The following is a 27,425-nucleotide window of genomic DNA, read 5'->3' as shown; positions in this document are numbered from 1 at the left end:
TCAAAGCCGGCGGGCTTTTAAGTGTTTATCAACAATGACCTTCACACGCTCCTCTATGTCACCCTCCAGCCTGGCTACCCGGAGAAGAATCTTTCTTTGGAACTGACGGCACTTACATTGGCATGCATGTTGTTGTGGGGGGGTGGGCGATGCTGTAAAAATCAGGAGGCGGGCAGCTGCCTGACCACGGTGACGTACTCCTGCAGGCTTGGGGGCCGGGGCATTGGAAGAGGCAGCAGCTGCTGCCGCCGCCTCCTCCTCCTCCTCCTCGGCCTTAGCCACCAGCCGGCGGTAGGCCTCAACGATGGCCTGCAGTTTCCGCTGCCGGGCCCGGACTGCCAACTCCTTTCTCGTTGGTTTTGAAGGAGTAACTATAAAGAAAGAGACAGAATTGTTGTAATCCAAAATCCCAGCAAATCAAGAACACAAAATGTATTCAACACATAGTGCCACAGTACTGTAGCACTAGCAAGCAAGCTGAGTACAAAAATGGTGTTTTATCTATCTTGAACATTCTACGGCTTATATACTTAATTTGTTAGACTTTTTGGCACGGCATTATGCCTGCCCTAGTAGCATAGCATGGGTGTACTTCAACGGTCACACACATACGAACACCTGTCTTTTTCATATCTCTTTTTTTTATATCATATACTCTGTGCTTCCGGGAACAGTGAAAGTCTCAAACTAACATTAATTAACAGGGGCCAGCTAGTACTAGTAAATGTCTAGTAGAGACTATCATTCTTTATATCGCGCAACAAACCTTAGGTGGTTTGTGTTTCGCCAGCAACGACCCGGAATGCATCCAGTCGTCCTCTCCTTCCCTTGCCTTTGGGTTTGACCAAAACACCGCTGCTGACACTATCCACCACTACCTACCGATATTGGATGTGTCTCCCACCCACGCAGGCAGCTGTGTTTTCTCCTTTCTATGCTTCCACAACAACCCATGCATCCGACTGCTATCAGCCACCTGCATTGCTGATTCCAAAGTATCCTTCTATATTAGATGATTGGTGCTTTTTCCTTGCTCCTTTCATCGTACTTGAAATCCATCTCCTTAGTGTTAAACCATCGCGTTCATGTAATGTTGTGGATAAGACTTTTTTTGTCTGCCACCAACCTTTCACAGCTTAGTTGTAGTCAGATAGAAGAGGCCTGTTATTTTATGAATTGTTGCCGGTGGTAATGCTAAGCTTGGTAATGACAAATAAAGGTGGCGTCATATATTGTTATTGTCCAGTAGAACTTCAAGTTCATTATAAATACCAGAGTACAGTGAGGAAGTTTTCCCCACCCACCAAGTAATGCGGATCACTATTGAATGTAACTTACCATCGCCCAATGTTGTTGGCTCCTCCCCCACTGGTGCTGGTGTAGGTGCCTCTGGTCCTCCTGTCCCCTCCAGGATCACCTTTGCTGACGCTGCGCCGCTGTCCCCGTCGGCACTGGTGGATGGTACCGGTTCTGCACCTATAGAAATAAGTACACCTTTTTAGATGGATGCACAGTCCCCATTGTACTTGTTCACCAAGAATGGAGTTCTGCAAAACAGTTAAGTACAACGTAATCAGTAGAAGTCCACATTGCCTAGTACAGCAGAGTAAGTAACTCACTACTACACATTTAGCATTCATTTGTTATGGTATGGTACCCAAGCTCATCTCATCTCTACTGCTACTCTAGTCCTTGGAAAGTTAGACTGAACCATGTAACCTAACCAGTTTGTACATTAATGTCTACAGTTTTGGGCATGCTACCTCGCAGCTTGTTGCGCAGTACGAGAAGACGCCTTTGAGGCCACATGATTGTTCAAAGCATACACCTGAAGAGTTTGGAAAATAAAAAGGCCCTTATTTACTTTTTCAATGTGGATTGTGGAATCGAGTTTGCTTACAGCCTCAAGTTACACCTTTTTTTTAGCATGACTACTAAAAGTAAAAACTTGCATAAATGTATTTAATTTTTTCATACTGTCTAACGTGCACCACTATTGTCATTATTTTTCAGCAGATGAGAAGATTTCCTTCTACGAAGCAGAGATTTCCAGGGCTTACCAAAAAGAGGCATATGTAACCAGTATACGGTCAATGGTGAGGGGTCTCCGACATTTCCCACATTTCCCTATCGTGAACAGGTAGCTGTACAAATGCAGATTACTTTATTCAGCCTTTTTTAACTCTGGATTTTTTATGGTGGGCCTGCCCTTGATGTATTTCACGGAACAACTTAAAAAAACTTTGATGTTACTTACTTAGTTACTTGTAACAAAATAAAGCTTTTGAAGTACCACATTGACTGGGAAGTATATTTTCAGTGTCTGTTGTCTTGTAGACTTACATGAGAGAGTGAGCAAAAGGGGGTTACTTAGGTTATGGATTGTGTAATAAAAGCATTGGGCATCTTGGTATTGGGGTTCAGGAGTGGGATAATTGAATAATTGAACAATGACTGAGCCCATATAGGTTGTCGTTCAGTGAATTGTGGGTTCCTCAGAGTTCTGTGACTGAGGTGTAAGACTGTAAGTAAGGTCCAACCTGCCTATCACCAACATCCAATTTTGTGGTGCATAGTTACATAGTTATGTATGTGACTGCATAGAAGAATAGAATACCCACAAGAGTAGTAGTGGTATACTAACTTTTACAAAATACTAGACCAACATCTGGATGCATACTTCGTTGGTGTCAATTGGCAAAGAAGAGACATTACCGAGAAAAAAGCATAAGACAGGAGTGGACCCTGTGCCTGCAGCTATTCTATCACAGATTTTTTGAAAAGATTAATACCTTAACTAAAGAGTGGGCAACAGGGCAAGCTTACCTACAGACGGTCTAGTAGTAGCACAGATAGTCTTAACAGAGGCTCTTTGAAGGAACAGAAAGGCAGGGACAGATACCCAAAATTTTGAAAACATAATCAAAATCAAAAAAGCATTTGTCAAAATTTAGTTAGGAATGAAATGTCATTAATCGGTTGGAAAAAAAAGCTCCGTTAGAAAGTTAGGGAAATATCATTGTTCCAAAAGAAAGCACTGTTGGACTTACTGGGGACAGCAGTAGGATCCTCAGTAGAGGAGCTCTGTGCCTGTGGTTCAGGTTCACCCGCCGACTCGGTCCCAGCCTTCTGCTTGCCCTTGGGTTCTGTGGTTCATGTAAGAAATAATAAAGAAAGAGAAAAGCATTGAGTGCTGTGAAACATAGACAGCACAGCATTTCAAAAATGACTGCTACAACATTCAAAGAAAGAAACATTGATCTACCAAATGACTACTGCCTTGCATGATTCACTGACTCTATACTTGGAGAAAACAAATCAAATGTTCCATAAACATTCTGATTGCAGATTACTAAGTAACACAGAGGCAGTAACACCTGAACAACACCACCGATTCAAGTATGGGGTCATCAATTATCTGTAAGTAGGCATTTCTTTTTTATTTTTGCCAGCAAAATGCATAGATCACAAGGAGGAGACATGCTTAACTTTGTGCATACTAACACGAAATTGTACGTTCATTGCATCATATTTTGTCCTGCTACTCACTGAATGCTACTGCTGCCCTACCCACTCAGTAAGCAAACTACATCAGTTCTATGGAGGGCTGAGGCAGGGGCGGCTCTATGCTCATGGTGGTCCTGGCCAGGGAGCGTAGGTAGGGGGGCCCGGAAGAGGAGGTCGGGGCAGAGCATGGAGGCCAGTGAAATGGGGGGAGTCAGGGTGTTTGGAAGTGGAACAGAGCCGGAGGCACCAAATCCCTGCCAGGGGCCGCCACACAAATATGTAGCCATCCTATGAGGATTATGAAATTAAGGATATATATTGGTGTGGTGGCCCCTGGCGTTTGGTGGCCCTGTGCAGTTGCACAGCTTGCACATGCCTAAAGCCGGCCCTGGCAGAGGTAAGAAGAACAAAGTAACTTTAGCATTCATTGCCAGAGGAGGATTCATGCAGAAGAGAAGGCCGTGAAAAAAAAATGATACAATATGCAAACACGTACAATTATCCATCAATCCGCTATTTCACTGACGGACAAAGGAAGGACAAGAGTCACAAGACTCTATTAATAGCATTAACTGACTTCAGTTCTCTACAATAAAGAAAATCTCACATCAATAAACAGCAAAAGCTAGCGCCAAATTGAACACGCAAGAGTCAGTGAAGATGAAGAAGCGCAGCACAGACCAGTGTCATACAATTACAGTAGATCTAACGGAATACATCGGAAATGTAACTAGGAGCACCAGTCATTGCGTTACTTATTCAGCCAAGATTTACAAAGATACAATAACAATACTTATACTACTATAGATATATATTATACACACACTTTTTTTGGGGGGAAGCCACTCACCAAGACCCACGACCTCGACACCAAGCAGGTCCAACAGGTCCTGCTCCCGGTCCAAAATGTCTGCCCAGCGGTGGGTCAGCTGATGGTGGGTACGCCGGATACCGGAGCATCGGAAGACTGCCCGGCGCACCTACGCCCACCGCCGGAGACGCTCTTCAATCTGGTGGTAGCCGGAGCCGGGCCTGTTGCCTGCTGCCAACATCAAGGGGAGGTGGCGCTGGATAAAAAAGACGAGGGCAGCCACCTCCTCCTCCCCAAAAAGTTTGCGGGGCCTCACCCCTAGGGGACGCATTCTGCCGCAAGGCAGCCAGGTTTTTTGGGGCACAGGCGCCTTGCCCTTTGAGCCGCCGCTGCTGCTGGCGCCCTTTACCATGGTTCTGGGTGGAGGGGAGAAGAAAAGTTCAAGAAAAACAGGTAGGGGAAAGAAGAAGCAAGGTAAAAGAAGGAAGTAAAATAAAACAATAGAAAAGATGTAAAAGTAGAAATAAAATGAAAAATATAAACCTAGGCACAGAGAAAGATAGGAAATAACTAAAGAAAGTTTGAAAAAGTAAGTAAAAAGACCAGGATTGAAGAGATATCAGCAAGATGCTAAAGTAGGCCCAAAACCATAGCCTGAGTGTGTGATCCAAGATGGCTGCGCCCATCGTGAGCGCGTGGGTAGGTTCGCGCGATGTTTAACGCGATCACGCACTTTTGTAGTGCGAACGAGAAGATGAGTTCCCGAACATGTCTTGCACACACCGAACACGTTACTTGTGACCCGGAACAGGAAATAAGGGAACGCAAGTGGGCGGGACAAACCTCTTGGGTAACTTAGCGCGCTAGCCATCCCGAGCATGCAGGCAACGCCACGAACACGTGCACCGCGCTCCCGAAGACAAAAAACGGCATGCGAACGGGTCTAGCAAGCAACTACGCATGGCTGCGGAGCTACGCGTAGTTCGCGGAGTGCAAGTGCGGCTTCGCGTAGGTCCGCAGAGTCCGACTCCGCGAACTACGTTGTTTTGGCTTTCAACCCAGAAGGCTTTGTGATTTACTTGAGAAATAATATGTTATTGCTCTGATATCAGTTTTGCTCGGTACACTGTCTGCACAGTGAGTGCTGAAGGCTCCAAGGATAACTCGACACAGTGTTGTTGTGAGGTCTGATCTTCGCACCCCCATAGACATAACACACATGCTGCTGCCAAAATCTGGCTCTAGGCGGGTTTTATATTGTTGTGCTGAACTCACAAGTAACACACTTGATGTTGCTTCGCATGCAGAGAGCTGGTGGAAGATGATGTGATCCTCTGCCACTGAGATTTTGAGGTATGAGCCCGCCTTGCTAAAACCCAAAAGAGACCTTCATAGATATAATATAATATGCTAATTAGGGAGGGTGAGGAATAGGTAATGTTAATTCCTATTCATTACAGCATCTTAGTATGCTGCCACCATTCGCCTTTTGTGGACTATAACTTTGCTGATAACTTTGTTGCTCATAATATGTTAGCTTGTATTATATAAGATACTGTGTTTGAGAACCCTACATTAGTAAATAAATATTTCAAATATGCACGTGTCCTCATTTACTCCACGTTCTGATTTGAAATGATTATATAGCGAAAGAGTGGAAAGGGGCGACCACTCGGTCCCCCCGAACGTATGGTTGGGTGCCCGGATCCCCCCGGGAAACCATTTTGGGCTGGAGGCGTGGCTTGGCTGGTATGCCCGAAGTGGCGTAGCCGGGGCGCGCCTTTTCCCGCCCAGGAGGGGTTGTCCTAGACACCCGCACGGAAGACCATGCCCAGTAGGCGTACCGGAGGAGGGTCCCCGCCCTCCCGCAGATGGATAAATAGAGCGGGAATCCGAAGAAGCGTCCTCTTGTTCCTGTGCTCTGAAGGCTGCACCCACTCGTTGCTCGTGAGCCCTCGACGGAAGAAGCGGCAATTTTGAGAACTTGTAATCCTGTTATTTCTCTTTCAGTTATTTGGAGTACGAAGGATCCAGGACCTCGTTGATCAACTAGAGCTGAGTACTCGAAGCCATGGCCGGCAAGAAAGCGGGAAAGGGCTCAGAGATGGAGAAGGTATTGCGCCATTTGCCGAACCGAATGGCGAGCATGGACCGAAAGCTCGGAAAAGTTGACTCAATCGGCCGGGGTTTGGCCGAAGTTAAGAAACAGTTAGCGGCCCAGAACAGCTCAGGCCGCCCTAAAAAGGTAACAGGCCCGGCCTTGCCGGGAGTAGTCCCTGAGGGTAGGGGGAAGCGTGTTAAGAGGAGGGCAGTTTCTGGGGAAGATCCAGTTCCCGGGGTACCCCCAGTCGCCCCCATTACACCGGCGGTCAGCCCGGTACCAAACTCAGATATAGGTTTACCGATCCCGGTTGTAATTACCCCTGTTAATGAAAAGGAGATGCCCCCGGAACTGGCCATCCAGTTAGCGGCAGTGCTGCCCTGGCTCAAGAAGAAAGCGGGGGGGCAGTGGCCGCAGGAGACCCGGCCGAGGAAGCTAGGCTAATAATCGAGCAGTTACGGCAGTCGAGAGAGGCCGCGACGGCGAATGTTCCTCTTGTTCCTCCATAGGTGGCGCCGGGAGGACCTGCAGATAGCCGGGAAAAGGCGACAGACACGATGGTCGAACCTGGTAAGCACACATTGCCAATGGCAGGGGAGGGTTCATTACCTTCAAGGCGTGAAAGGGTGGCCCAGCACATCCCTGCGGCCACGAAGGAACTGATATGGGGGGAGAAATATGTGAATATGTTTTCCTTGTTGACTGACCATCGCGAGATGGAATATGCAAAATCCCAGAAGGATTTGTGGCACCCCAGTGTATGGCGGGCCAAGATAGCGGAATTTAGGGTCGATGAGACTGTAGCAAATTGGGTCAAGGCCTTTTCAATATTTACGGCAGTCATGGGGGAACGCAAACCAGAAGTTATGACCGAGTTGACTTGTTATCAGAATAGGATTATGGATTTTTATACCATGTATGAGGGGGATGAGTGGAAAGGATATGATATGAAATTCCGTAAAGCGAAAGAGTTTGATGCGACTTTGACCTGGGATTGCCTCGACTCGGTGTCATGGCACAAGCAGCTCTTGCCTGGGGCAGCAGGTACGTCCTCGCCGGGCGGGAGCGGGTCTGGGTCAGTCCGCCAAAAACCCACGGTGCCCTTTCCAGCGGGCGCCGGTGGGGAATATCAGCCCAAGACCGGCGGGAATGGCGGCAAGCGGGGGGTTTTTTGGGGCTTCAATAGGGGCAACTGTAACAGGCCCCAGGGAACATGTAGGTTCCGGCATGCGTGTGCGGGCTGTGGGAACTCCTCACACCCGGAGAGTAGCTGTAGATCAAAAAACAGCGGAACGGGCGGAAAAGGGGGGTCTAAGCAGGAGTGAGGTGGTACTTTGTACCCGGTTGCCTACACCTGTCGATATCATGGCACTGACTCCTTGGTTGAACAGATACCCTGATCATGTGTCCACCGGGGTGTTGAGGAATGGATTCCTATATGGCTTCAACATCCCGGCGGGAGATTTTCGGGGGGACTCTTTTTGTAAAAATCAGTTATCTGTCCAACATAACCCAAGTGTAGCTGCAAGAAAAATTTCCAAATAAGTTAGCTTGGGGCGGGTGGCGGGGCCTTTTCATCGCCCCCCGGTGGTGGATTTCGTGTGTTCTCCGCTAGGGGTGGTCCCAAAGAAAGACCCGGGGGAGTTTAGACTCATTCATAACTTGTCTGCCTCAAACAAAAGGTTCTTCGGTGAACGAAGCCATTGACCCGGATATTTGTTCAGTGCGGTACGCATCGTTCGACGATGCCGTGGCCATTTTAAATCACCTGGGCCCCGGAGCGCTGATGGCGAAATCAGACATCGAATCGGCATTCCGGCTGCTCCCGGTACACCCGCGAGATCAGCGATTGCTAGGTTTTGCTTTTCAGGGGAGTTATTACATGGATAAATGCATGCCTATGGGTTGCTCTATTTCTTGTGCCTATTTCGAAATGTTCAGCTGTTTTTTGGAGTGGGCATTCACCGAGGCCACAGGGCATAGGCATGTTATGCACTATCTGGATGACTTCCTGTTCCTGGGAGCAGCCGGCGATACGAAATGTGCGCAGGCGCTGCAGGACTTCTGCATCCTCATGCGGGAGTTTGGAGTCCCATTGGCACCAGGTAAGACGGTCGGACCATCTACTTCACTGGAGTTTCTGGGAATTGAGCTCGATTCTGTGGAGGAATGTTTCCGTTTACCGATCGAAAAGGTGGCCAAGTTTAGGGCTTCCTTGACACAATGCCTGGGCAAGGAGAAGGTGACCCTGCACCAGTTACAGCAAACAGTGGGTCAGCTTAACTTTGCCTTGAGGGTGATACCAATGGCCCGCCCCTTCTCATGCTCTATTGCACAAGCTATGGTTGGTCTCAGGGAGGGACACCACCGTACGAGACTGTCGGCAGAGGTTCGCCAGGATATGCGCATTTGGTTGGCATTTCTGGCGGACTTCAACGGTCGAGTTGTGTGGAATAAGCCACCAGCGTCTTCAGATGAACTAGGTCTGTGGACTGACTCAGCTGGGAGCGTGGGATTTGGCGCCATCTTTGGTAACCGATGGTCGGCGCAAGTATGGCCGACGTGGTGGCACTCCAGCGGTCTGACAGGTAACATTGGGTTCTTGGAACTGTTCCCCATTTGGGTTGCTCTGATGGCATGGCCAGACCATTTCAGGGACCGCTTAGTGGTGTTTTGGTCGGATAATATGACTGTGGTTGAGTGCATTAACCAGCAGGCAGCCCGCTGCAAGTGGATCTTGAGATTGTTGAAAGAAATTGTACTACTTTGCATGTGATTGAATGTACAGTTCAGGGCAAAACATGTGCCAGGCGTACTGAACCATGCAGCTGATGCACTCTCTTGTTCACATATGCAGGCGTTCAGGGGCTATCTACCCACAGCGGACCTAGTGGCGGCACCGTTCCCCGAAGCACTATGGCTAATCGGTGCCCCGGATTACAAGACCTCGTGGCAGCCAGTTTAGCCCCCAGGACAAGGAAGGCATACGAAGGAGCGTTTCGTTCCTACTGCACATTTTTGGGTCCAACAGGGAGACAGAGCTGGGGTCAGGAGGAATCCTTCCTGGGGTTCCTGGTAGCGCTGCACAGAGAAGGCCAATCAGCGGCGACGGCCAATAGGCATAGGGCGGCCATTTCATTCATGGCGCAGGTGCATGGCATAAGAGACCCGACGGGTTCCTTTTTGGTTAAGAAGGCGCTCCGCGGCTGGCAACGCCTCGAGGGCCGCAAGCAGGATGCGAGGCGCCCGATTGGTTTAGACAGGTTGTCTCTACTTGTAGCAAAGCTGGATGAGACGTGCTCCTCCCCTTTCGAAGCAGTTCTGTTCCGGGCAGCTTTCGCCTTGGCATTCCATGGAGCTATGCGGGTGAAAGAACTCGTCGCAAGGAACAAGAAAGATATGGAGGGAGGCTTGTGCAGGGATCACGTCCAAATAAGGGGAGATTCGATGGTGATCTCGATAGCCAGGTCCAAGACTGACCAGGGAGCTATGGGAAATAGTGTTATCGTGCAGCGCGCGCGAGAGTCCCCCACGTGTCCGATAAAGTGTTTAGAGGAATATTTGGCACTAAGGACGGCTACATGGGGGGGGGAGTTTGCTTAGGCACAAGGATGGCACCCCACTGACGAGATTTCAGTTTCAGAGGGTGCTGGCACTGTCAATCGCTGCCGCGAGCATGGACCCTTGCGATTTTGGGACCCACTCCTTTAGGATAGGGGCTGCTACTGAGGCTACAGCCAGGGGTCAGAGTGCGGAGGAAGTAAAACAGCTGGGCCGTTGGTCCTCGAATTGCTTCAAAAGGTATGTGCGATTGCACATGTTGTAAAGATCAATTGGCATGCACTCATGCTTCTTGTCTTTTGTTTGAATTACAGTTTCGCGAGCCTGTCACGCGGGGCGGAATTTGCAGTCGACCCAACATCAGGAGACCAGCGGTCAAGGATCACCGACTGGAGAGAGAGTGGTATGGGTCGTGGGCCACTCATATGTGAGGCGCGCCGGGGACGTATTCAAGGCAGGTGACGCGACTCACGCATCTGGGGAATACGGGTACAGAGTGGCCTTCCATGGGAAGGGCGGGCTCTGTTTTGACCAATTCCAAGCGTTTTTTGAGGGTCTTTTAGGGCGGCAAAGGTCACCGCCATCTGTAGTCATAGTACACCTTGGGGGCAATGACTTGGTGACACTGGGTAGACGAGTGTTATTAGAACACATCCTGTCGGCTGTTAGCTGGTTGGCTAAAAAAGTCCCGGGTTGCACGATTGCCTGAACCACTCAGTGAAAAGGGTTAACAATAAAATTGATAAATTGTTTCGCTCTTCGCAGTTGCATAGCATTCCTCACGGGTGTATTCGGGGTGATCACATGTATCTGAATGATGGGGTTCACCTGTCCAGGGAGGGGAATGACTTACTCATAGGAGACTTCATAGCATGGTTAAGGGGTTTGAGGAAGCATGACCTTTAGGAGGAGATGGGGGGGCCGGATAGTCGGTCAACTATCCGGCCTGTGGCGGTAAGGTCATGATCGGTGAGCAGTAATTTCAAGGTCCCTAGAGGGGGGCGCCACCCAGAATGGATGGGAGCGCCCGGGGGGGGGCGGCCATTGGCCCCTTCCACGGGGAGGCGGCACCCACTAAGGATGGGTCGCCTAGGGGGAGACGGCCATAGGCCCCTCCCAGGGGGGAGGCGGCTAGATGCCCCTCCTACAAATTTCCCGGGGGCCGGATATCCGCGACGGCGGATAGAGAGTGTGGGGATGGGGGGGAGTCCACGCTGTCCTTCCTACAGATACCTCACACGGGAACTCGGACAACCTTTAAGATGGCATCGAGTGGAAAGGGGGCCCCCACGGCAAGGGAAGTTACAGTTGGCAATGAGGGTAGAGTCCTCTGCGCATGCGCCACTCACACCGCGAGGGCGAGATTTTGGTAGTAGGGATCTGACACCGGTTAAGACCTTGCCGTTGGCCCTTAATGCTAGGATGTACAATTTTAATTTAGAATGTATGCATTTTCAGGATGCTAGACTCGGCTAGGAAACCTTTGTATTAGAGATCTGTTAAGGCCAGCCAAAGAACATGTCTTCATCGAAATGTAATAAATGTAAAATTGTACATAATTCATGAAACTTTTATTTAATGTTTTAAATTTTGTTTCATATTTTAATAAATACGGCCGGGGGGTAACTTCCCCCCGCCTTCCAAAAGTTCAAACCTGTGTCCGTTATCCCATCCATTGGGGATTGGTGTTGGGAGGGGGTGGCGGGCATCCCGGCCATATGTCCATGTGTTTCACGATACCTGAGGTAACCTAAGTTCATGTTCTGGTTTGTCTAAACATTGGGAGTTTGTTATGACCAATGAGACACTGTAGCTAGCTCGGTAAGGGGATTTTCGGTACTGAGGTGAGTTTTGGACCATCCTAATTCACCGAGGTTCCAGGTCTCTATGCACAGTTCTGTAGGAGAACGGAATTCCCGCTACAATTCTTTAGCCCACTCTGCCACCCCAGTTCAGACATGGCTATATGCAAATCAGTCTGACCCTGTGCCTCATGGGAACAGTCCAGCCCGAACTGCCAATACATGTCTTCCCTGGACCGGAAACAAGCTTCCGAGGACCGGTTTCTCGCATTCCAGCCGTCTTCAGCCCGGCTTGCTTGAATCCAGTGGCAAAGTGAGCAAGGGAATCCCGTCTGAGCATACCCTGCCACACTTATGGTGGTACAAAAGGGGGTGGTGATGGACGGAGCATCTGAATCAAATAAAATAGCAACCTTTTACTTATTTGTAAGGGAGTCACCATCTAGGGCATCTAGGTATGCCTCAAAACTTTCCTTCCACTTCTCCCAATTCAACTCAGGAGAAGCAGGATTTGGTGAGAATGCAGGAGGAGGTGACAAAGATTGCTGTATGTTGCAACCTTCAAGGTGTGCTATTATATGCTGGATTGCATATAATGAGGATACACACAAATGTGAAAATTTAAAACAAAAACTGTGTGCGTGGGCATCTTAACTTCTTGAATTTAGGGTACAAATGCTGAAAAACTGTGAGTGTTAACGTTGAAAGTTTTTAGGAGCTGTGCACATTATTGATATATTTATAAGTGTCAGCTCTGCACATAAACCTTAAAACTACAAATGAGCTGTGCGCATCAGCGATATCTTTTTCAGTTGTGTGCATGAGCTTGAAACTTTAAATAAGCTGTGCGCAACAGCGATATTTAAATCAGCCATGTGCGTAATCCTTTAAACGCTTCTTGCCAGCGTTGATGGAAGCCGCTACGTTGCTGAGGTAGCGTATTGAATAAATCTAAAATGGCGGCAGGAAACGGGGAGATGTGCGTTGAGCGGCACCAGGCAAACAGGCACTGCTCACATAGACATCATGAACTCAGTTGCCATGCATGCGAGGAAGTGCGATATAGACTCTTTAAGGCTTACAAGACAGCCAAAATGTTAAAATTATGAAAAGTCTCACCTCAAGCACACAGGAAAACACAGATTTTGCGGATGCCTTTTAGCAGTATTCCCTTATCTGTCAAAGACCTCACCTCCTCGACAACTTGAAATAAGTTTGCCGCTCCGGTGGTGGATAAAATTCAGGCAAACATGGATGTTTTGGAGTAGAAGTACCTCATCACCAGTGAAAGGAAGCTAAAACGTATGTACTTCAATTCTTTATTTACATATATATCTCCAAAAAGACAGGAGCAACGACCACAGGTCTCAGGTATCAGCTCATCAGCTCAACCATCACTGTTCCCCACCATACCTTCCGTTCTGGAATTCCACAGAGATGGAAATTCCCAACAGTCACGTAAGGCACGGCACATAATACAAACATATACAACCCAACAGGAGACAGAGTGGGGAGAAGGGCACCAGGCTCAAGGTGGATGCCCTGCCATACAGCCATCAATAGCATTGAGTAAATATAGCCTTGTAAATGTGAGAATGTGCAACTATTTATGTATGTGGTGTATATTTATATATATATATATCCGATTCAAGATCCTGCTACGTCTCGATAGAGGAAAAGCATTCCAAGAAAGAGAAAGCCACAGGTACAGACCACTCCACAGCGCTACAAATTAAATGCAAAGGTTGTTTATTGACTCCTTGTCGCCAGCATGACGCGTTTCGGCTACGTCACGGTAGCCTTGATCACATATATATATATATATATATATATATATATATATATATATATATATATATATATTCCATCAAACAAGCTGCCCTGGTGAGGAAGGCACTCCCGGAGTGCGGACTTCTAAACATTAAAGTTGCAGCAGCCTTGTGGTTTACCTTTTCCCAATTCTGGCTCAACGCGTTTCAAGCTGTCTGCTCTTGTTCACGAGCCCCTCAGGTAAGGAAAACACAGCAACCAACTGATTGAGGGCACCTGCTCTTTATTGAAAGTGTTACACCCATGTGGGCGTGTCCTTATTCTTCATATGCCTCCAGTGCATTATGGTGTCTGCAGTCCCGAAATCCATAAATACTGCCCAAGTGGGTGGCGCTGTGATCCCAACATCCTTAAAATAATAACCACAGTGGGGTGAAAAAAATAAAACCAACACAGTCTGTTGCTGTATTCGCGCTGTTCATGCTGCACACTCCGTTCCCTTTGCACAGGTGTTCGAATCTTCCAACACCAAAGGATCCATACTTATGGTGGGCCTCCCTCGCGGCTGGACATAGGCGCTAACATGCCATCAAACAAGCTGCCCTGGTGAGGAAGGCACTCCCGGAGTGCGGACTTCTAAACATGAAAGCTGCAGCAGCCTCGTGGTTTACCTTTTCCCAATTCTGGCTCAACGCGTGTCAAGCTGTCTGCTCTTGTTCACGAGCCCCTCAGGTAAGGGAAACACAGCAACCAATGGATTGAGGGCACCTGCTCTTTATTGAAAGTGTTACACCCATGTGGGCGTGTCCTTATTCTTCATATGCCTCCAGTGCATTATGGTGTCTGCAGTCCCGAAATCCATAAATACTACCCAAGTGGGTGCGCTGTGATCCCAACATCCTTAAAAAAATAACTACAGTGGGGTGAAAAAAATAAAACCAACACAGTCTGTTGCTGTATTCGCGCTGTTCATGCTGCACACTCCGTTCCCTTTGCACAGGTGTTCGAATCTTCCAACACCAAAGGATCCATACTTATGGTGGGCCTCCCTCGCGGCTGGACATAGCAGCTAACATTCCATCAAACAAGCTGCCCTGGTGAGGAAGGCACTATCGGAGTGCGAACTTCTAAACATGAAAGCTGCAGCAGCCTCGTGGTTTACCTTTTCCCAATTCTGGCTCAACGCGTGTCAAGCTGTCTGCTCTTGTTCACGAGCCCCTCAGGTAAGGGAAACACAGCAACCAATGGATTGAGGGCACCTGCTCTTTATTGAAAGTGTTACACCCATGTGGGCGTGTCCTTATTCTTCATATGCCTCCAGTGCATTATGGTGTCTGCAGTCCCGAAATCCATAAATACTACCCAAGTGGGTGCGCTGTGATCCCAACATCCTTAAAATAATAACTACAGTGGGGTGAAAAAAATAAAACCAACACAGTCTGTTGCTGTATTCGCGCTGTTCATGCTGCACACTCCGTTCCCTTTGCACAGGTGTTCGAATCTTCCAACACCAAAGGATCCATACTTATGGTGGGCCTCCCTCGCGGCTGGACATAGCCGCTAACATTCCACAAACAAGCTGCCCTGGTGAGGAAGGCACTCCCGGAGTGCGGACTTCTGAACATGAAAGCTGCAGCAGCCTTGTGGTTTACCTTTTCCCAATTCTGTCTCAACGCGTTTCAAGCTGTCTGCTCTTGTTCACGAGCCCCTAAGGTAAGGAAAACACAGCAACCAACGGATTGAGGGCACCTGCTCTTTATTGAAAGTGTTACACCCATGTGGGCGTGTCCTTATTCTTCATATGCCTCCAGTGCATTATGGTGTCTGCAGTCCCGAAATCCATAAATACTACCCAAGTGGGTGGCGCTGTGATCCCAACATCCTTAAAATAATAACCACAGTGGGGTGAAAAAAATAAAACCAACACAGTCTGTTGCGGTATTCGAGCTGTTCATGCTAAACAATCCGTTCCCTTTGCACAGGTGTTCGAATCTTCCAACACCAAAGGATCCATACTTATGGTGGGCCTCCCTCGCGGCTGGACATAGCAGCTAACATTCCATCAAACAAGCTGCCCTGGTGAGGAAGGCACTATCGGAGTGCGAACTTCTAAACATGAAAGCTGCAGCAGCCTCGTGGTTTACCTTTTCCCAATTCTGGCTCAACGCGTTTCAAGCTGTCTGCTCTTGTTCACGAGCCCCTCAGGTAAGGAAAACACAGCAACCAACGAATTGAGGGCACCTGCTCTTTATTGAAACTGTTACACCCATGTGGGCGTGTCCTTATTCTTCATATGCCTCCAGTGCATTATGGTGTCTGCAGTCCCGAAATCCATAAATACTACCCAAGTGGGTGGCGCTGTGATCCCAACATCCTTAAAATAAAAACCACAGTGGGGTGAAAAAAATAAAACGAAAACAGTCTGTTGCTGTATTCGCGCTGTTCATGCTGCACACTCCGTTCCCTTTGCACAGGTGTTCGAATCTTCCAACACCAAAGGATCCATACTTATGGTGGGCCTCCCTCGCGGCTGGACATAGCCGCTAACATTCCATCAAACAAGCTGCCCTGGTGAGGAAGGCACTCCCGGAGTGCGGACTTCTAAATATGAAAGCTGCAGCAGCCTCGTGGTTTACCTTTTCCCAATTCTGGCTCAACGCGTTTTAAGCTGTCTGCTCTTGTTCACGAGCCCCTCAGATAAGGAAAACACAGCAACCAACGGATTGAGGGCACCTGCTCTTTATTGAAAGTGTTACACCCATGTGGGCGTGTCCTTATTCTTCATATGCCTCCAGTGCACTATGGTGTCTGCAGTCCCGAAATCCATAAATACTACCCAAGTGGGTGGCGCTGTGATCCCAACATCCTTAAAATAATAACCACAGTGGGGTGAAAAAAATAAAACTAACACAGTCTGTTGCTGTATTCGCGCTGTTCATGCTGCACACTCCGTTCCCTTTGCACAGGTGTTCGAAGGGCTTTGTCTGAAGCGCGTTTGTCTATATCACTGTTGCTGCTGGCGAAATAAAAACTTTGCCACGTACCTGGATTGCTTAAATCTTGTTCAAGAAAGTAAATTGATTACTGAGCCTGCATTTTGTCACGCGATTACCAGCGCGTTAGAGCACCCGCCGACGAGTGCCCCGTGATTCCTGGTAGAACGGAGCTTGAATATATATATATATATTCACTGATGTATATATTCACTGAAAAAAACATAAGTTTCAGACAAGTTAAAGTTAGGAATTACCATTTATAAAACTTTAGAAATTCACTGAAAAGGCCATAGGTTTTAGGGGTGTTATAGTTAGTTTGAAATTTCAGTCGTACAAAACCATTGAAATTCCCCCGTTACAGTTAGTTGTACTAACTATTACTCTCACGCCCGCACTCCACTGCTGATGATGTCACATATTACATCATTCATGACATGGTCAGTGACATCACTGATGACATCACTGATGACATCTCAAATGACATCACTGATGACATCACTGATGACATCACCAGAGAATTTGGTTTCGTTCGATATTTAAATAAATATTTTTTATATATATAGCAATCTGCCTTGAAGACTGAGTGGATGTATAAGTGTCTGAATGGAGGATTTAGTAGCAATGTGATTGACTGTCTAAGTGACGAATTTAAAGTGTCTCACTAAATATATGGGATAGTGATTAAACTGTGTGAATACCTGTATCACTCTATTTCTTGTTGTGTAAACTACTACATAAGTTGGTTACTAGCTATGTGAAAGTCTATGTTAGTTAATAATTAGTTAAGTGAGTATTTGTATGGGATAGTGAATGAATGTTTGTGTGGTTGGGTGGGAGGTGTGTGACTGTCCAAAGATGTGTAAATATTTGATTTAGTAGGTTTATGAGGTTAACACCTTGGGTGCTCAGAAGATCCCTCTGCTGTGCTGGGCCATAATGGAAATGGGTGTGGTCAGGACCAGCTCAGCTCGTCATGAGCACACAAGAGGTATACCTCATGACGAGCTGAGCTCATCATGAGCATCAAAGGGTTTAAGATCCACCTGGAATGCTCCGTGATTTAGTTCCTGCTGGCAAGATGTTCAATAAAGAATTATGAGCAATATCATCTCCTGTGAGGCTCTACTTCGAAGGCGTTCCTGTTTCATTGGATTATAGACGGCCCTAGCCGGTCGTGCAGAGGAGCCCGCCGCTTCCAGGAGGATCCGCGACGGCACCACAGTGGTGCTGCAATGGGCGGAACAGAGGAGAGCTGGCGCTACAGCAGGGTGGTGCCAGCCTTTAATCTGCTCATGTTGGCATTTACAAAGCGGGGCAAGTCTTCATCATGAGAGTGCTTCTTTTACTCGGACTAAATGAGGGACACGAACAGCGCACCCACTTGGGTTTTACTGTTTTGCTCACTACAACTCCCAGAAGGCCATTTCTTGGCCCCGACCACTGGGGGGGCTGGTGTTGAAATAGAGGTGTGTGCAATACCCTTTGCTGATTGGAGTCTCGTTCGCTACACAACTGAAGAAAGGACTTCCCTCCTGAAACACAGCTGGCGTCTGAAATTGAGTTTAAGAATACAAATGCTGTGGATTTCGTTCCTGCTGGCAAGATGTTCAATAAAGAATTATGAGCAATATCATCTCCTGTGAGGCTCTACTTCGAAGGGGTTCCTGTTTCGTTGGATATATATATATATATATACATATATATATATATATATATCCAGTTCCTTCCCTCTTCGGAAGAAAGTAGCCCACACAGATAACATGGGATGCTAACCTTTTAATAACGCAAGTTGGGCTGCATGACGCGTTTCGGCATCCAATCGCCTTCATCAAATGCAAATGTCCTTCTTGCTATTCGCAGTCCACTTAAAATACAAGGCTCCTCATGCGGATTGGTAGAGGCTCAATCACCTGGCATAGGGGGAGGGTCTTATTGGCTCTCTCTCCGAGTCTCAGCTGCATGCAGACAATTACGTAAGTACATGCACCATTGGGCGGTGTCTGCAGCTTCTCCCCTCCGTGCCAGATGGTTACTATGGAGATGAGGTGTTGTATCCCAGTCCATTCTCCAGCTGCGTTACTCCAGCAGCATGCAGGGACACCGGCATCTTCAGTGAGTGCACGTGTCCTTGTGCAGTCACAATCCAGCAACATCTGGCCTCGCAAACGTGCTGCCAGACACAGCGGTTCGGCATTTTTAAAAAAGTTTTGAGATACCACCACACTTTGCCACTAGAACGCCGAACTGCTTGTTGGAGGGGGACCTAAGGTGCTCGTGGCCGCACCTACTTATATACATCCAGCTCCTTCCCTCTCCGGAAGAAAGTAGCCCACACAGGTAACCAAGCATGCAAACCTTTTATTAACGCAAGTTGGGCTGCATAACGCGTTTCGGCATCCAATCGCCTTTATCAAATGCAAATGTCCTTCTTGCTATTCGCAGTCCACTTAAAATACAAGGCTACTCATGCGGATTGGTAGAGGCTCTGTCACCTGGCTGAGGAGGAGGGTCTTACTGGCTCTCTCTCCGAGTCTCAGCTGCATGCAGACAATTACGTAAGTGCATGCACCAGTAGGCGGTGTCTGCAGCTTCTCCCCTCCGTGCCAGATGGTTACCATGGAGATGAGGTGTTGTATCCCAGTCCATTCTCCAGCCGCGTTACTCCAGCAGCATGCAGGGACACCGGCATCTTCAGTGAGTGCACGTGTCCTTGTGCAGTCACAATCCAGCATTATCCGGCCTCGCAAACGTGCTGCCAGACGCAGCGGTTCGGCATTTTTTCAAAAGTTTTGAGACACCTCCACACTTCGCCACTAGAACGCCAAACTGCTTGTTGGAGGGGGAACCAAGGTGCTCGTGGCCGCACCTACTTATATACATCCAGCTCCTTCCCTCTCCGGAAGAAAGTAGCCCACACAGGTAACCAGGGATGCACACCTTTTAATACCGCAAGTTGGGCTGCATGACGCATTTCCGCTTCCAATTGCCTTAATCAAATGCAAATATCCTTCTTGCTATTCGCAGTCCACTTAAAATACACGGCTCCTCATGCGGATTGGTAGAGGCTCTGTCATCTGGCTAAGGGAGAGGGTCTTACAGGCTCTCTCTCTGAGTCTCAGTCGCATGCAGACAATTACGTAAATAGATATATATCACCTACTGGCGCTCGCCAGTAGGTAGTTATAGTTAGAACCTAGTTTCATTAGGAAAATCATTTTTTGATTTGCTAATAATTTTGGCCTTGTTTGACGAATCTTCCTGAAATTCTCCAAATAAAAAGTCTATCCAGGGCAGCTACTATCCTAAAAAGTTTGGAGGTGATTTGTCAAGTGGGGGTAAGAAAAAAGGGGTGGTCCAAAACTTGTTTTCCTTATGTAAATTTCCATAGGAAATTTTGCAACAAACTACAGCCCGAACCGCTGAATGGGATTACCCCACATTTGGCAGAAAGGTAGAGCTTGGCTCAGAAAGCAACTTTTTTTTTTTTAAATGGTGTAAATCCTTTAAGTAGTTTTTGATAAATTCAAAAATTAAGAATCAAAAAATCATTTTTCCATAGGAAACTTTGTGCAAGGCTACAGCCGAAACTACTGAACGGAATTACCCCAAATTTGGCAGGAAGGTAGTGCATGGATCATAAAGCAACTTTTTTTATGGTGTCAATCTGTTCAGTAGTTGCTGAGAAATTAGAAAAATGAAAGTTTTGATATCTGGGCAGAGCCTAAGTCGCGTGCGCAACTTTACTGTGATTGGCTGCCAACACTCAAAATCAGGAAGTGTTAGCAGCCATCTTGTGACTCGGTAGAAGCGAATCACCAGAAAACAGAGAAACAAAGATGTAAAACAAGAGAAGGGAGCAGGGTAGAAACACCCTGACCCTCTAGGCGTGCTCAGGGGGTCGTAGAAGGACTCCCTGGGCCAAAAAGAGACTAAAAATAAATAAATTGGCGCAATTTGTGCTGGGGTCGCGGGTTCTCGCGTTTTATTTTAATGAGGTGGGCAATTTAATTTAATCTGGGTGGGCAAAGTTGCGGGGCATTTCTAAAAAAATATTATGGTGGCTTGCTGGCACTGCGGGGGCCTGTTGGGGACCCCGCAGCCCTGGGGCTTCACTCATGTTGGGAGGAGAGTTGTGTGGTACCCCTTCTGGAGCCTTCCATGTGCTTATAACTTTGGCATCGTTTGACAAATCTTTAGGAAATTTTTCAAAAAGTTTCTCTTTTTTGATCAGTTGCTATCTTGAATGCTTGGGGGTGATTGGTCTAGGGGGAGCCAGAAAAAAGGGAGTATCAAAACGTGTTTTCTCAATGCAATTTCCATTGGAAACTTCAGACAAGGCTTCAGGTCAAACTGCTGAACGGAATTACTCTGAATTTGGCAGCGAGAAAGGTCTTGGTCCAGAAAGCACACTTTTGTTTAAATGGTGTAAATCTGTTCAGTAGTTTTTGAGAAATATGACATTTTACAGATATCAATATTTGAGAATTCTGACATCTGATTGGGCGTTACAAGCAAGAGCATGCAGCTATTTGGCTGCGTGCTGTTGAAACTAGGAAGTCTTTGCATCCATTTTGTGACAGAGTTGGAAGGCGAATGGCAGGAAAAAAAAGAATAATTGTATAAAAGGGTATAGTATGGACAGTGTGGTCTTAGTTTAAGAAGTCTGTACGGTGTTGAGGCAGCAAGTTTGAATGTTGGAGAGGCAGGGAGTTTGAATGTTGCGTAGACCGTGGAAATTTTGTCTGCAGAACAACGGTGAGCGGTATTGCGGCAATGTTGCGTAAGCTCTGCAAATCCCGTCTGGAAAACAATGCACCGTATTGTGGCAAGCAGTGTGTAGGGTGCACACGCAGGAAGTTTGAATGTGCGGTATTGCGCAATGTTCAGTAGGCTGTGTCACGGTGCACACACAGGTGGTGTGAATCTGCAGTATTGCAGCAATGTTCACTAGGCTGTGTAAATCATATCAGGAAAAAAACAATGCGCTCTATTGCATCGTTCCTTTAATATAATGTGCAGTAATGTTTGCTTATAATGCAGTGCTCACTTTTATCACGGACAGTGTCACTTTCTTTGACAAAATGTAATATTATGTGGGAGGGTGTGTTCTGTCCCTGTGCTCTGAAGAAAATTTACGTTTAATTGGCTGAGGGGGTCCAACAACGAGCTCAATGTTTATTGGTTGCGAACCATTGAAAGTAGAAGTGTTGCCAGCCATTCCCTTTCTCTCTGCGGAGTAGCAAGGACATCTGATTGGATCACATGTCCAAGCAGGACCTTCCAGAGCTTAATGTTCATTGGCTGTGAACCATTGAAAGTAGAAATGTTGCCAGACATTTCCTCCGCATCTGCAGAGTAGCAGGGACATGTGATTGAGTTATGTGTTCCAAGCAGGACCTTCACAAGGTTAATGTTCAGTGGCTGTAAATTATTGAAAGTAGAAGTGTTGGCAGCCATTCACTCCCCTTCTACGGAGCATCAGGGACATCTCATTGGGTAACGTGTTTCAAGCAGGACCTTTCCAAGCTTAATGTTTGTCGGCTGTAAATCATTGAAAATAGAAGTGTTGCCAGCCATTGCCTCCCCCTCCGCGGCGTATCGGGGACATCTGATTGGGTACCGTGCTCAAGCAGTAGCTTCCCAAGTTTAATGTCCATAGGCTGTGAAGCATTAAAAGTAGAAGTGTTGGGAGCTAATCCTCCTCATCTGCAGAACACCATAGACATTTTATTGGCTAAAGTGTTCCGAAGACAAGATTGCTTCTTATTCTTTGGGAACGGTTCACTGTTGTCAGCCATTTTGTGACGCAGTTCAAAGGAGTACAGAAAAAAAAGGGCGGGAGGGTAGGAATTTTATTAACTTTGTACAGTGCTCACAAGGTGGTGGATAGGGACTGTGAAGTAAAAATTGATTTTTGTATATTGTAACGGCCATTTATATCATTTGCGTCGGCCTTACAACGCAAGGTAGAAAAATAACAGTGTGTGTTGTGGACTTCTTTTTATTAAGTCTGTGGGTGGGATACTTCTCAGAAGCACTATTTACTTATGATGCAATTTACTTTTCTGATGGGGAGGTGTGGTTGCGCTGCAAAAATTTCAGTCTAGGTTTGAAACAGTTTTTATTAATCAATCACAAAAATATATTTTCCTAGGAAAGTGAAGCTGTATATATCAGAGGATTTACAAATAAAAATGCAATTTATAAAATATCCCTTAATCGTGGGCACACCCTCTCTTTTTTTGTCGGGAATAGTTTGTAAAAATGTTGCCCTATATTCTTGTTATTATAAAAGGGCATCAGTTACTTTTAGATAGAGTAGAAAAGAAGTGCTACAAGAAGCACTTTCGAACTACATCATCTGAGGTCTCAACAACAATTACCAGTAAAAAACTGTTAAACACCAATGACGTGATATTACATAGAAATGTACGCTTCATCAAAGCATTACATGAAGCACTATGCATACAATTTCTTTTTAGCAACTACTATTTTAAAAAACATTAGCTGTGTAACAACTGTGAGGTGCTACGTTATCTACGGAAATAACTGTAGTATGTATTGTACATTTGACGCACAGATAGATGTCCAACCCCTTTGAAGTACTATAAACACACAGTATTAGAATATACAGGGTGAGTTTATGGTATTCCACAGGAGAAGAAGAATAACAGTCGCTACAAAAAATATGTTTTACTTTTATATTCTGTAGAGTGCAGGAAAGTTCTGTCGTAGTGCTTAGAGGTCATTTGAGATGTCATCAGTGATGTCACTGACCATGCCAGGAATTATGTATTATGTGATGTCATGAGCAGTGCATTGCGGGGCGCGAGTTATAGTTAGCTGAACTAACTATAACAGTGGAATTTCTATGGTTTTGTATCAGTGAAATGTCCAACTAACTAAAATGTCCCTGAGACCTATGGTTTTTTCAGTGAATTTCTAAAGTTTTTTAAATGCTAATTTCTAACTATAATGTGCCTGAAACCTATGTTTTTTTCAGTGAATATATATATATATATATATACACTGAAAAAACCATACGTTTCAGGGGTGTTATAGTTAGCTGGTCATTTCACTCATACAAAACCATTGAAATTCCTCCGTTATAGTTAGTTGCACTAATTGTAACTCGCGCGCACGCAATCCACTGCTGATGATGTCACATATTACATCATTCATGACATGGTCAGTGACATCACTGATGACATCTCAAATGACATCACTGATGACATCACTGATGACAACATCCAGTGAATGTGGTTTGGTTTGTTATTAAATATGTATCATATATATAGCAATCTGCATTGAAGAATGAGTAGATATATAAATATCTGGATGGAGGATTTAGTAACAGTGTGATTGACTGTTTACTTGACTATTTGTATTGTGTCACTAAATATATTGGATATTGACCAAACTGTGTGAATATCTGTACCACTTTGTCAGTTGTTGTGTAAACTGCTGTACCAGTTGGTTACTAGCTATGTGAAAGTCTATATTATTCATTGATTAGTTATCTGAGTATTTGTATGGAACAGTGAATGTGTGTGTGGTTGGGTGGGAGGTGTGTGACAGTCCAAAGATGTGTAAATGGTTGATTTAGTAGGTATATGAGGTTAAGACTACATGTGGAAACAGTTGTTTGGGTGAGTGAATGTCTTTATGGGTGTAGTGAGGAGTAAATATATTTCTCAATGATACATGTCCGACAAAGTAGAAATATAAAAGGCAGTGTATGTGACAGTTGTTGTAAATAAATAAGTATACATAAGACTCAGTGATTGTATGAGTGACTGTATGGATAACTGTATACTTGTAATAGTGATTTTATAACACACTAAGTATGAGGTACTATCTATATGAATAAATAAAGTGGTGTCTGTATAGGTGTGTAGCTGATTAAATGTAAGTATGATTCATTGTTTGTATAAGAGTGTAGGATGGCTGCATTACTGAATAGGATGTGGGCTGGTGTGTAATGTCAATATAGGTGTATAAGTATATTTGATAGTGTTCTATTGATCATTGACAGCATGTATGAGTGAATGTATAGGCAAGTGATTAGATGTGTGTGTAGATCTAGAAATCACTGAGTGGGTTTTCAGAAACTTGTATTCGTGTGTGAATGGATTCAAATATAGTACTCTGTATTTTACAGAGAGTGATGAAAGGTTATACTCGTGTATCATGAGGTGTATCTGATTGTTATGTGGTTGATGTCATCAGTGATGTCATCAGTGATGTCATTTGAGATGTCATCAGTGATGTCATCCGTGATGTCACCGACCATGTCATGAATGATGTAATATGTGACATCATTAGCAGTGCATTGCGGGCGCGTGAGTTACAGTTAGTGCAACTAACTATAACAGAGGAATTTCAATGGTTTTGTATGATTGAAATGTCCAGCTAACTATAACACCCCTGAAACCTATGTTTATTTCAGTGACTTTCTAAGGTTTTTCAAATGATAATTCCTAACTCTAACATACCTGAAACCTGTGGTTTTTTCAGTGCATTTCAAAGGTTTTTTAAATGATAATTCCTAATCATAATGTTCATTAGGCATATTTGTTTTTTTCTATTTTTTTATTATCATCCCATTCTCAACCTAGTAAAAACTGCAAATATTACTACTCTTCAATTGATTCCTTCCTCCAACAAAATCGCCACAAACCAGAACCACAACTAACGTTAATAATATATAAACTAGGTGTTCCCGTAGAAAAAAAACAGAAAAACACCACTTCCCCATATTTTCAACAACAAGCCAAATCTACAATGCTACCAAAAAAGCAAACAATAGTTCCACTTACCACTAACAAATTAATATCAACATTTAACTAGTGTAAGGACGTCGAGTTTGTACTGCGTGAATTACATCCAACTCACACTCACATTTAGAGACGAATATGTGATAGAGGTACTGATTACGCACTTCCGACACCCAACAAAATCACAACAGCCAGCGCCACCACCACTACAACCACCTCTCCTGCCCCTCCTCATCTACTACCTCAAAGGCAGCGCAAAACAGGACAACGAGACATGAGTCCCTTGCTCACTGTACCATCAGGATTCAAGCAAGCCGGGCCGAAAACGGCTGTAATGCCAGAAACCGGTCCCCGGAAGCTTGTTTCCTTTCCAGTAAAAGAATTGGCTTGGTAGTTTGGTCTGCCCTATTCCAATGATGCACTGGGCCAGGGACAGACTAATTTGCATTTAGCCAGGTTCTGAGCTGGGATGGTGCAGTGAGCTAAAAAACGGTGATGGATCAAGCCCTGATCTGTCGACTGGGTAGGAGTGTCTTATTTAATTCAGATACTCTGTCCATCACCACCCCCTTTTCTTAATTTGTTTTGTCCACCCTAAGCGTGGAAGGGTATGCTCAGACATGAGTCCCTTGCTCACTGTACCATCAGGATTCAAGCAAGCCGGGCCGAAGACGGCTGTAATGCCAGAAACCGGTCCCCGGAAGCTTGTTTCCTTTCCAGTAAAAGAATTGGCTTGGTAGTTTGGTCTGCCCTGTTCCCATGATGCACTGGGCCAGGGACAGACTAATTTGCATGTAGCCAGGTTCTGAGCTGGGATGGTGCAGTGAGCTAAAAAACGGTGATGGATCAAGCCCTGATCTGTTGACTGGGTAGGAGTGTCTTGTTTAATTCAGATACTCTGTCCATCACCACCCCCTTTTCTTAATTCGTTTTGACCACACATCACCGCAGGTTCCACACAAACCGCCCCAACCTCAGTGCATCACAACTCATGAACCGTTTACGATCGAATCTTCTGTGTATTATTTCACATGTAGTGCTCCTACCTTTGTACAACAGAAGTGATAAACCGTTTATGATGGAATATCTGTGTATGATATGCTAATAACTATTGTACTTGTTACAAACAGCAACGTAATAAAATGGAGTTGAGCGCATGTGCCCGTACCCACTTCAACTATCTATTTGCGTCTGTGTATTCATTATGTTTGTAAAATGCTGCCCCTGGTCCCTATTACATTATATTGTGCTGTAAACAGCGTATGCAGCCATCTTACCTCTGGCAGTAACAAAAACGTCGGTTATATAACTTTCTCTCACTCATTCTACAAATACGAACGTACAAACTGGATCATTACAATGCTGCAAGCAAAGTGTATAGTAAATTTATAAGTGTGTGCTATTGCTTGAGTTTTTTTTGTAGCATATTTATATAGCGCGAAGTAGATCCAAGACTATGTCAGCGATTTACATGAGCACCGTATTTACAGTACATTTTCAGGCACGCTTAGATCATGTGATTTGTCTACAATAACAGGATGTGGATGCGACTCTGAGGCTCGAACACTGGTTTCCAGCACCAAGTTCGACAGTATACCCGAATGACCACATACGTATATATATTACCTGCCCTTCATGTGCCAAAAACTTTAACCTAAAGCTTTAATATCCCTGTATTACTACAGCTACTACACTCCACTGAATGTACAACAAACATTCATAATCGCAGAATTGCATCATGTTTACCATCTTTTATGTGTGGAACTATGGATGAATGTAGGGTCCGTGATTCCCTGTACCTTCCAGGTTGGCCATGTTGTGGGACTTCACAGACATAATGACACATTTGCGTTTAAGACCCGGGTCACAGTAGCACTACAACACAGACACCTGAATCAGTTGATTTCTGATATATCTCACGACGGAGCCACGCCCATAGCTCCGGAGTCGTTGTTCACAGCCTCGCGCGGCACTGGCATACGTCAGGCCAGGGCACTCTGCTTACGCTTACTGGTAAACACAACCACGCTACATGGCCCAGATTTTTATCGTAATGATTTGCTAGTTCCAGGTCTAGTTGTCAGAATGGGACACACACAC

At 45.8% G+C, this 27,425-nt stretch overlaps 1 protein-coding gene across 1 annotated transcript; it reads right to left on the bottom strand.

Annotated features, from left to right (window-relative positions):
• Positions 1–27,140, bottom strand: LOC147696967 (uncharacterized). The gene is made up of 4 exons (XM_086936095.1): positions 27,125–27,140; positions 3,051–3,146; positions 1,339–1,476; positions 1–371 (listed from the first exon to the last, which is right to left on the bottom strand). The coding sequence occupies exons 1-4, from the start codon at positions 27,138–27,140 to the stop codon at positions 1–3; spliced, it is 621 nt and encodes a 206-aa protein (XP_086792221.1).
• Positions 27,141–27,425: the final 285 nt, after the last annotated feature.

The sequence above is a fragment of the Lissotriton vulgaris genome, chromosome 8 (genome assembly GCF_964263255.1).
Source record: "Lissotriton vulgaris chromosome 8, aLisVul1.2, whole genome shotgun sequence".
NCBI classification, from domain to species: Eukaryota; Metazoa; Chordata; class Amphibia; order Caudata; family Salamandridae; genus Lissotriton; species Lissotriton vulgaris.
Note: the sequence above shows the minus strand (reverse complement) of the source record. Positions and strands in the feature narration are given on the sequence as shown.

Excerpts from the sequence above, each read along its gene's own strand:
- LOC147696967 (XM_086936095.1), bottom strand. Across the intron at positions 1,477-3,050 it reads GGATCCTACTGCTGTCCCCA|GTGCAGAACCGGTACCATCC; the intron begins GTAAGTCCAACA and ends TTATTTCTATAG. Across the intron at positions 372-1,338 it reads GCCAACAACATTGGGCGATG|TTACTCCTTCAAAACCAACG; the intron begins GTAAGTTACATT and ends CTTTCTTTATAG.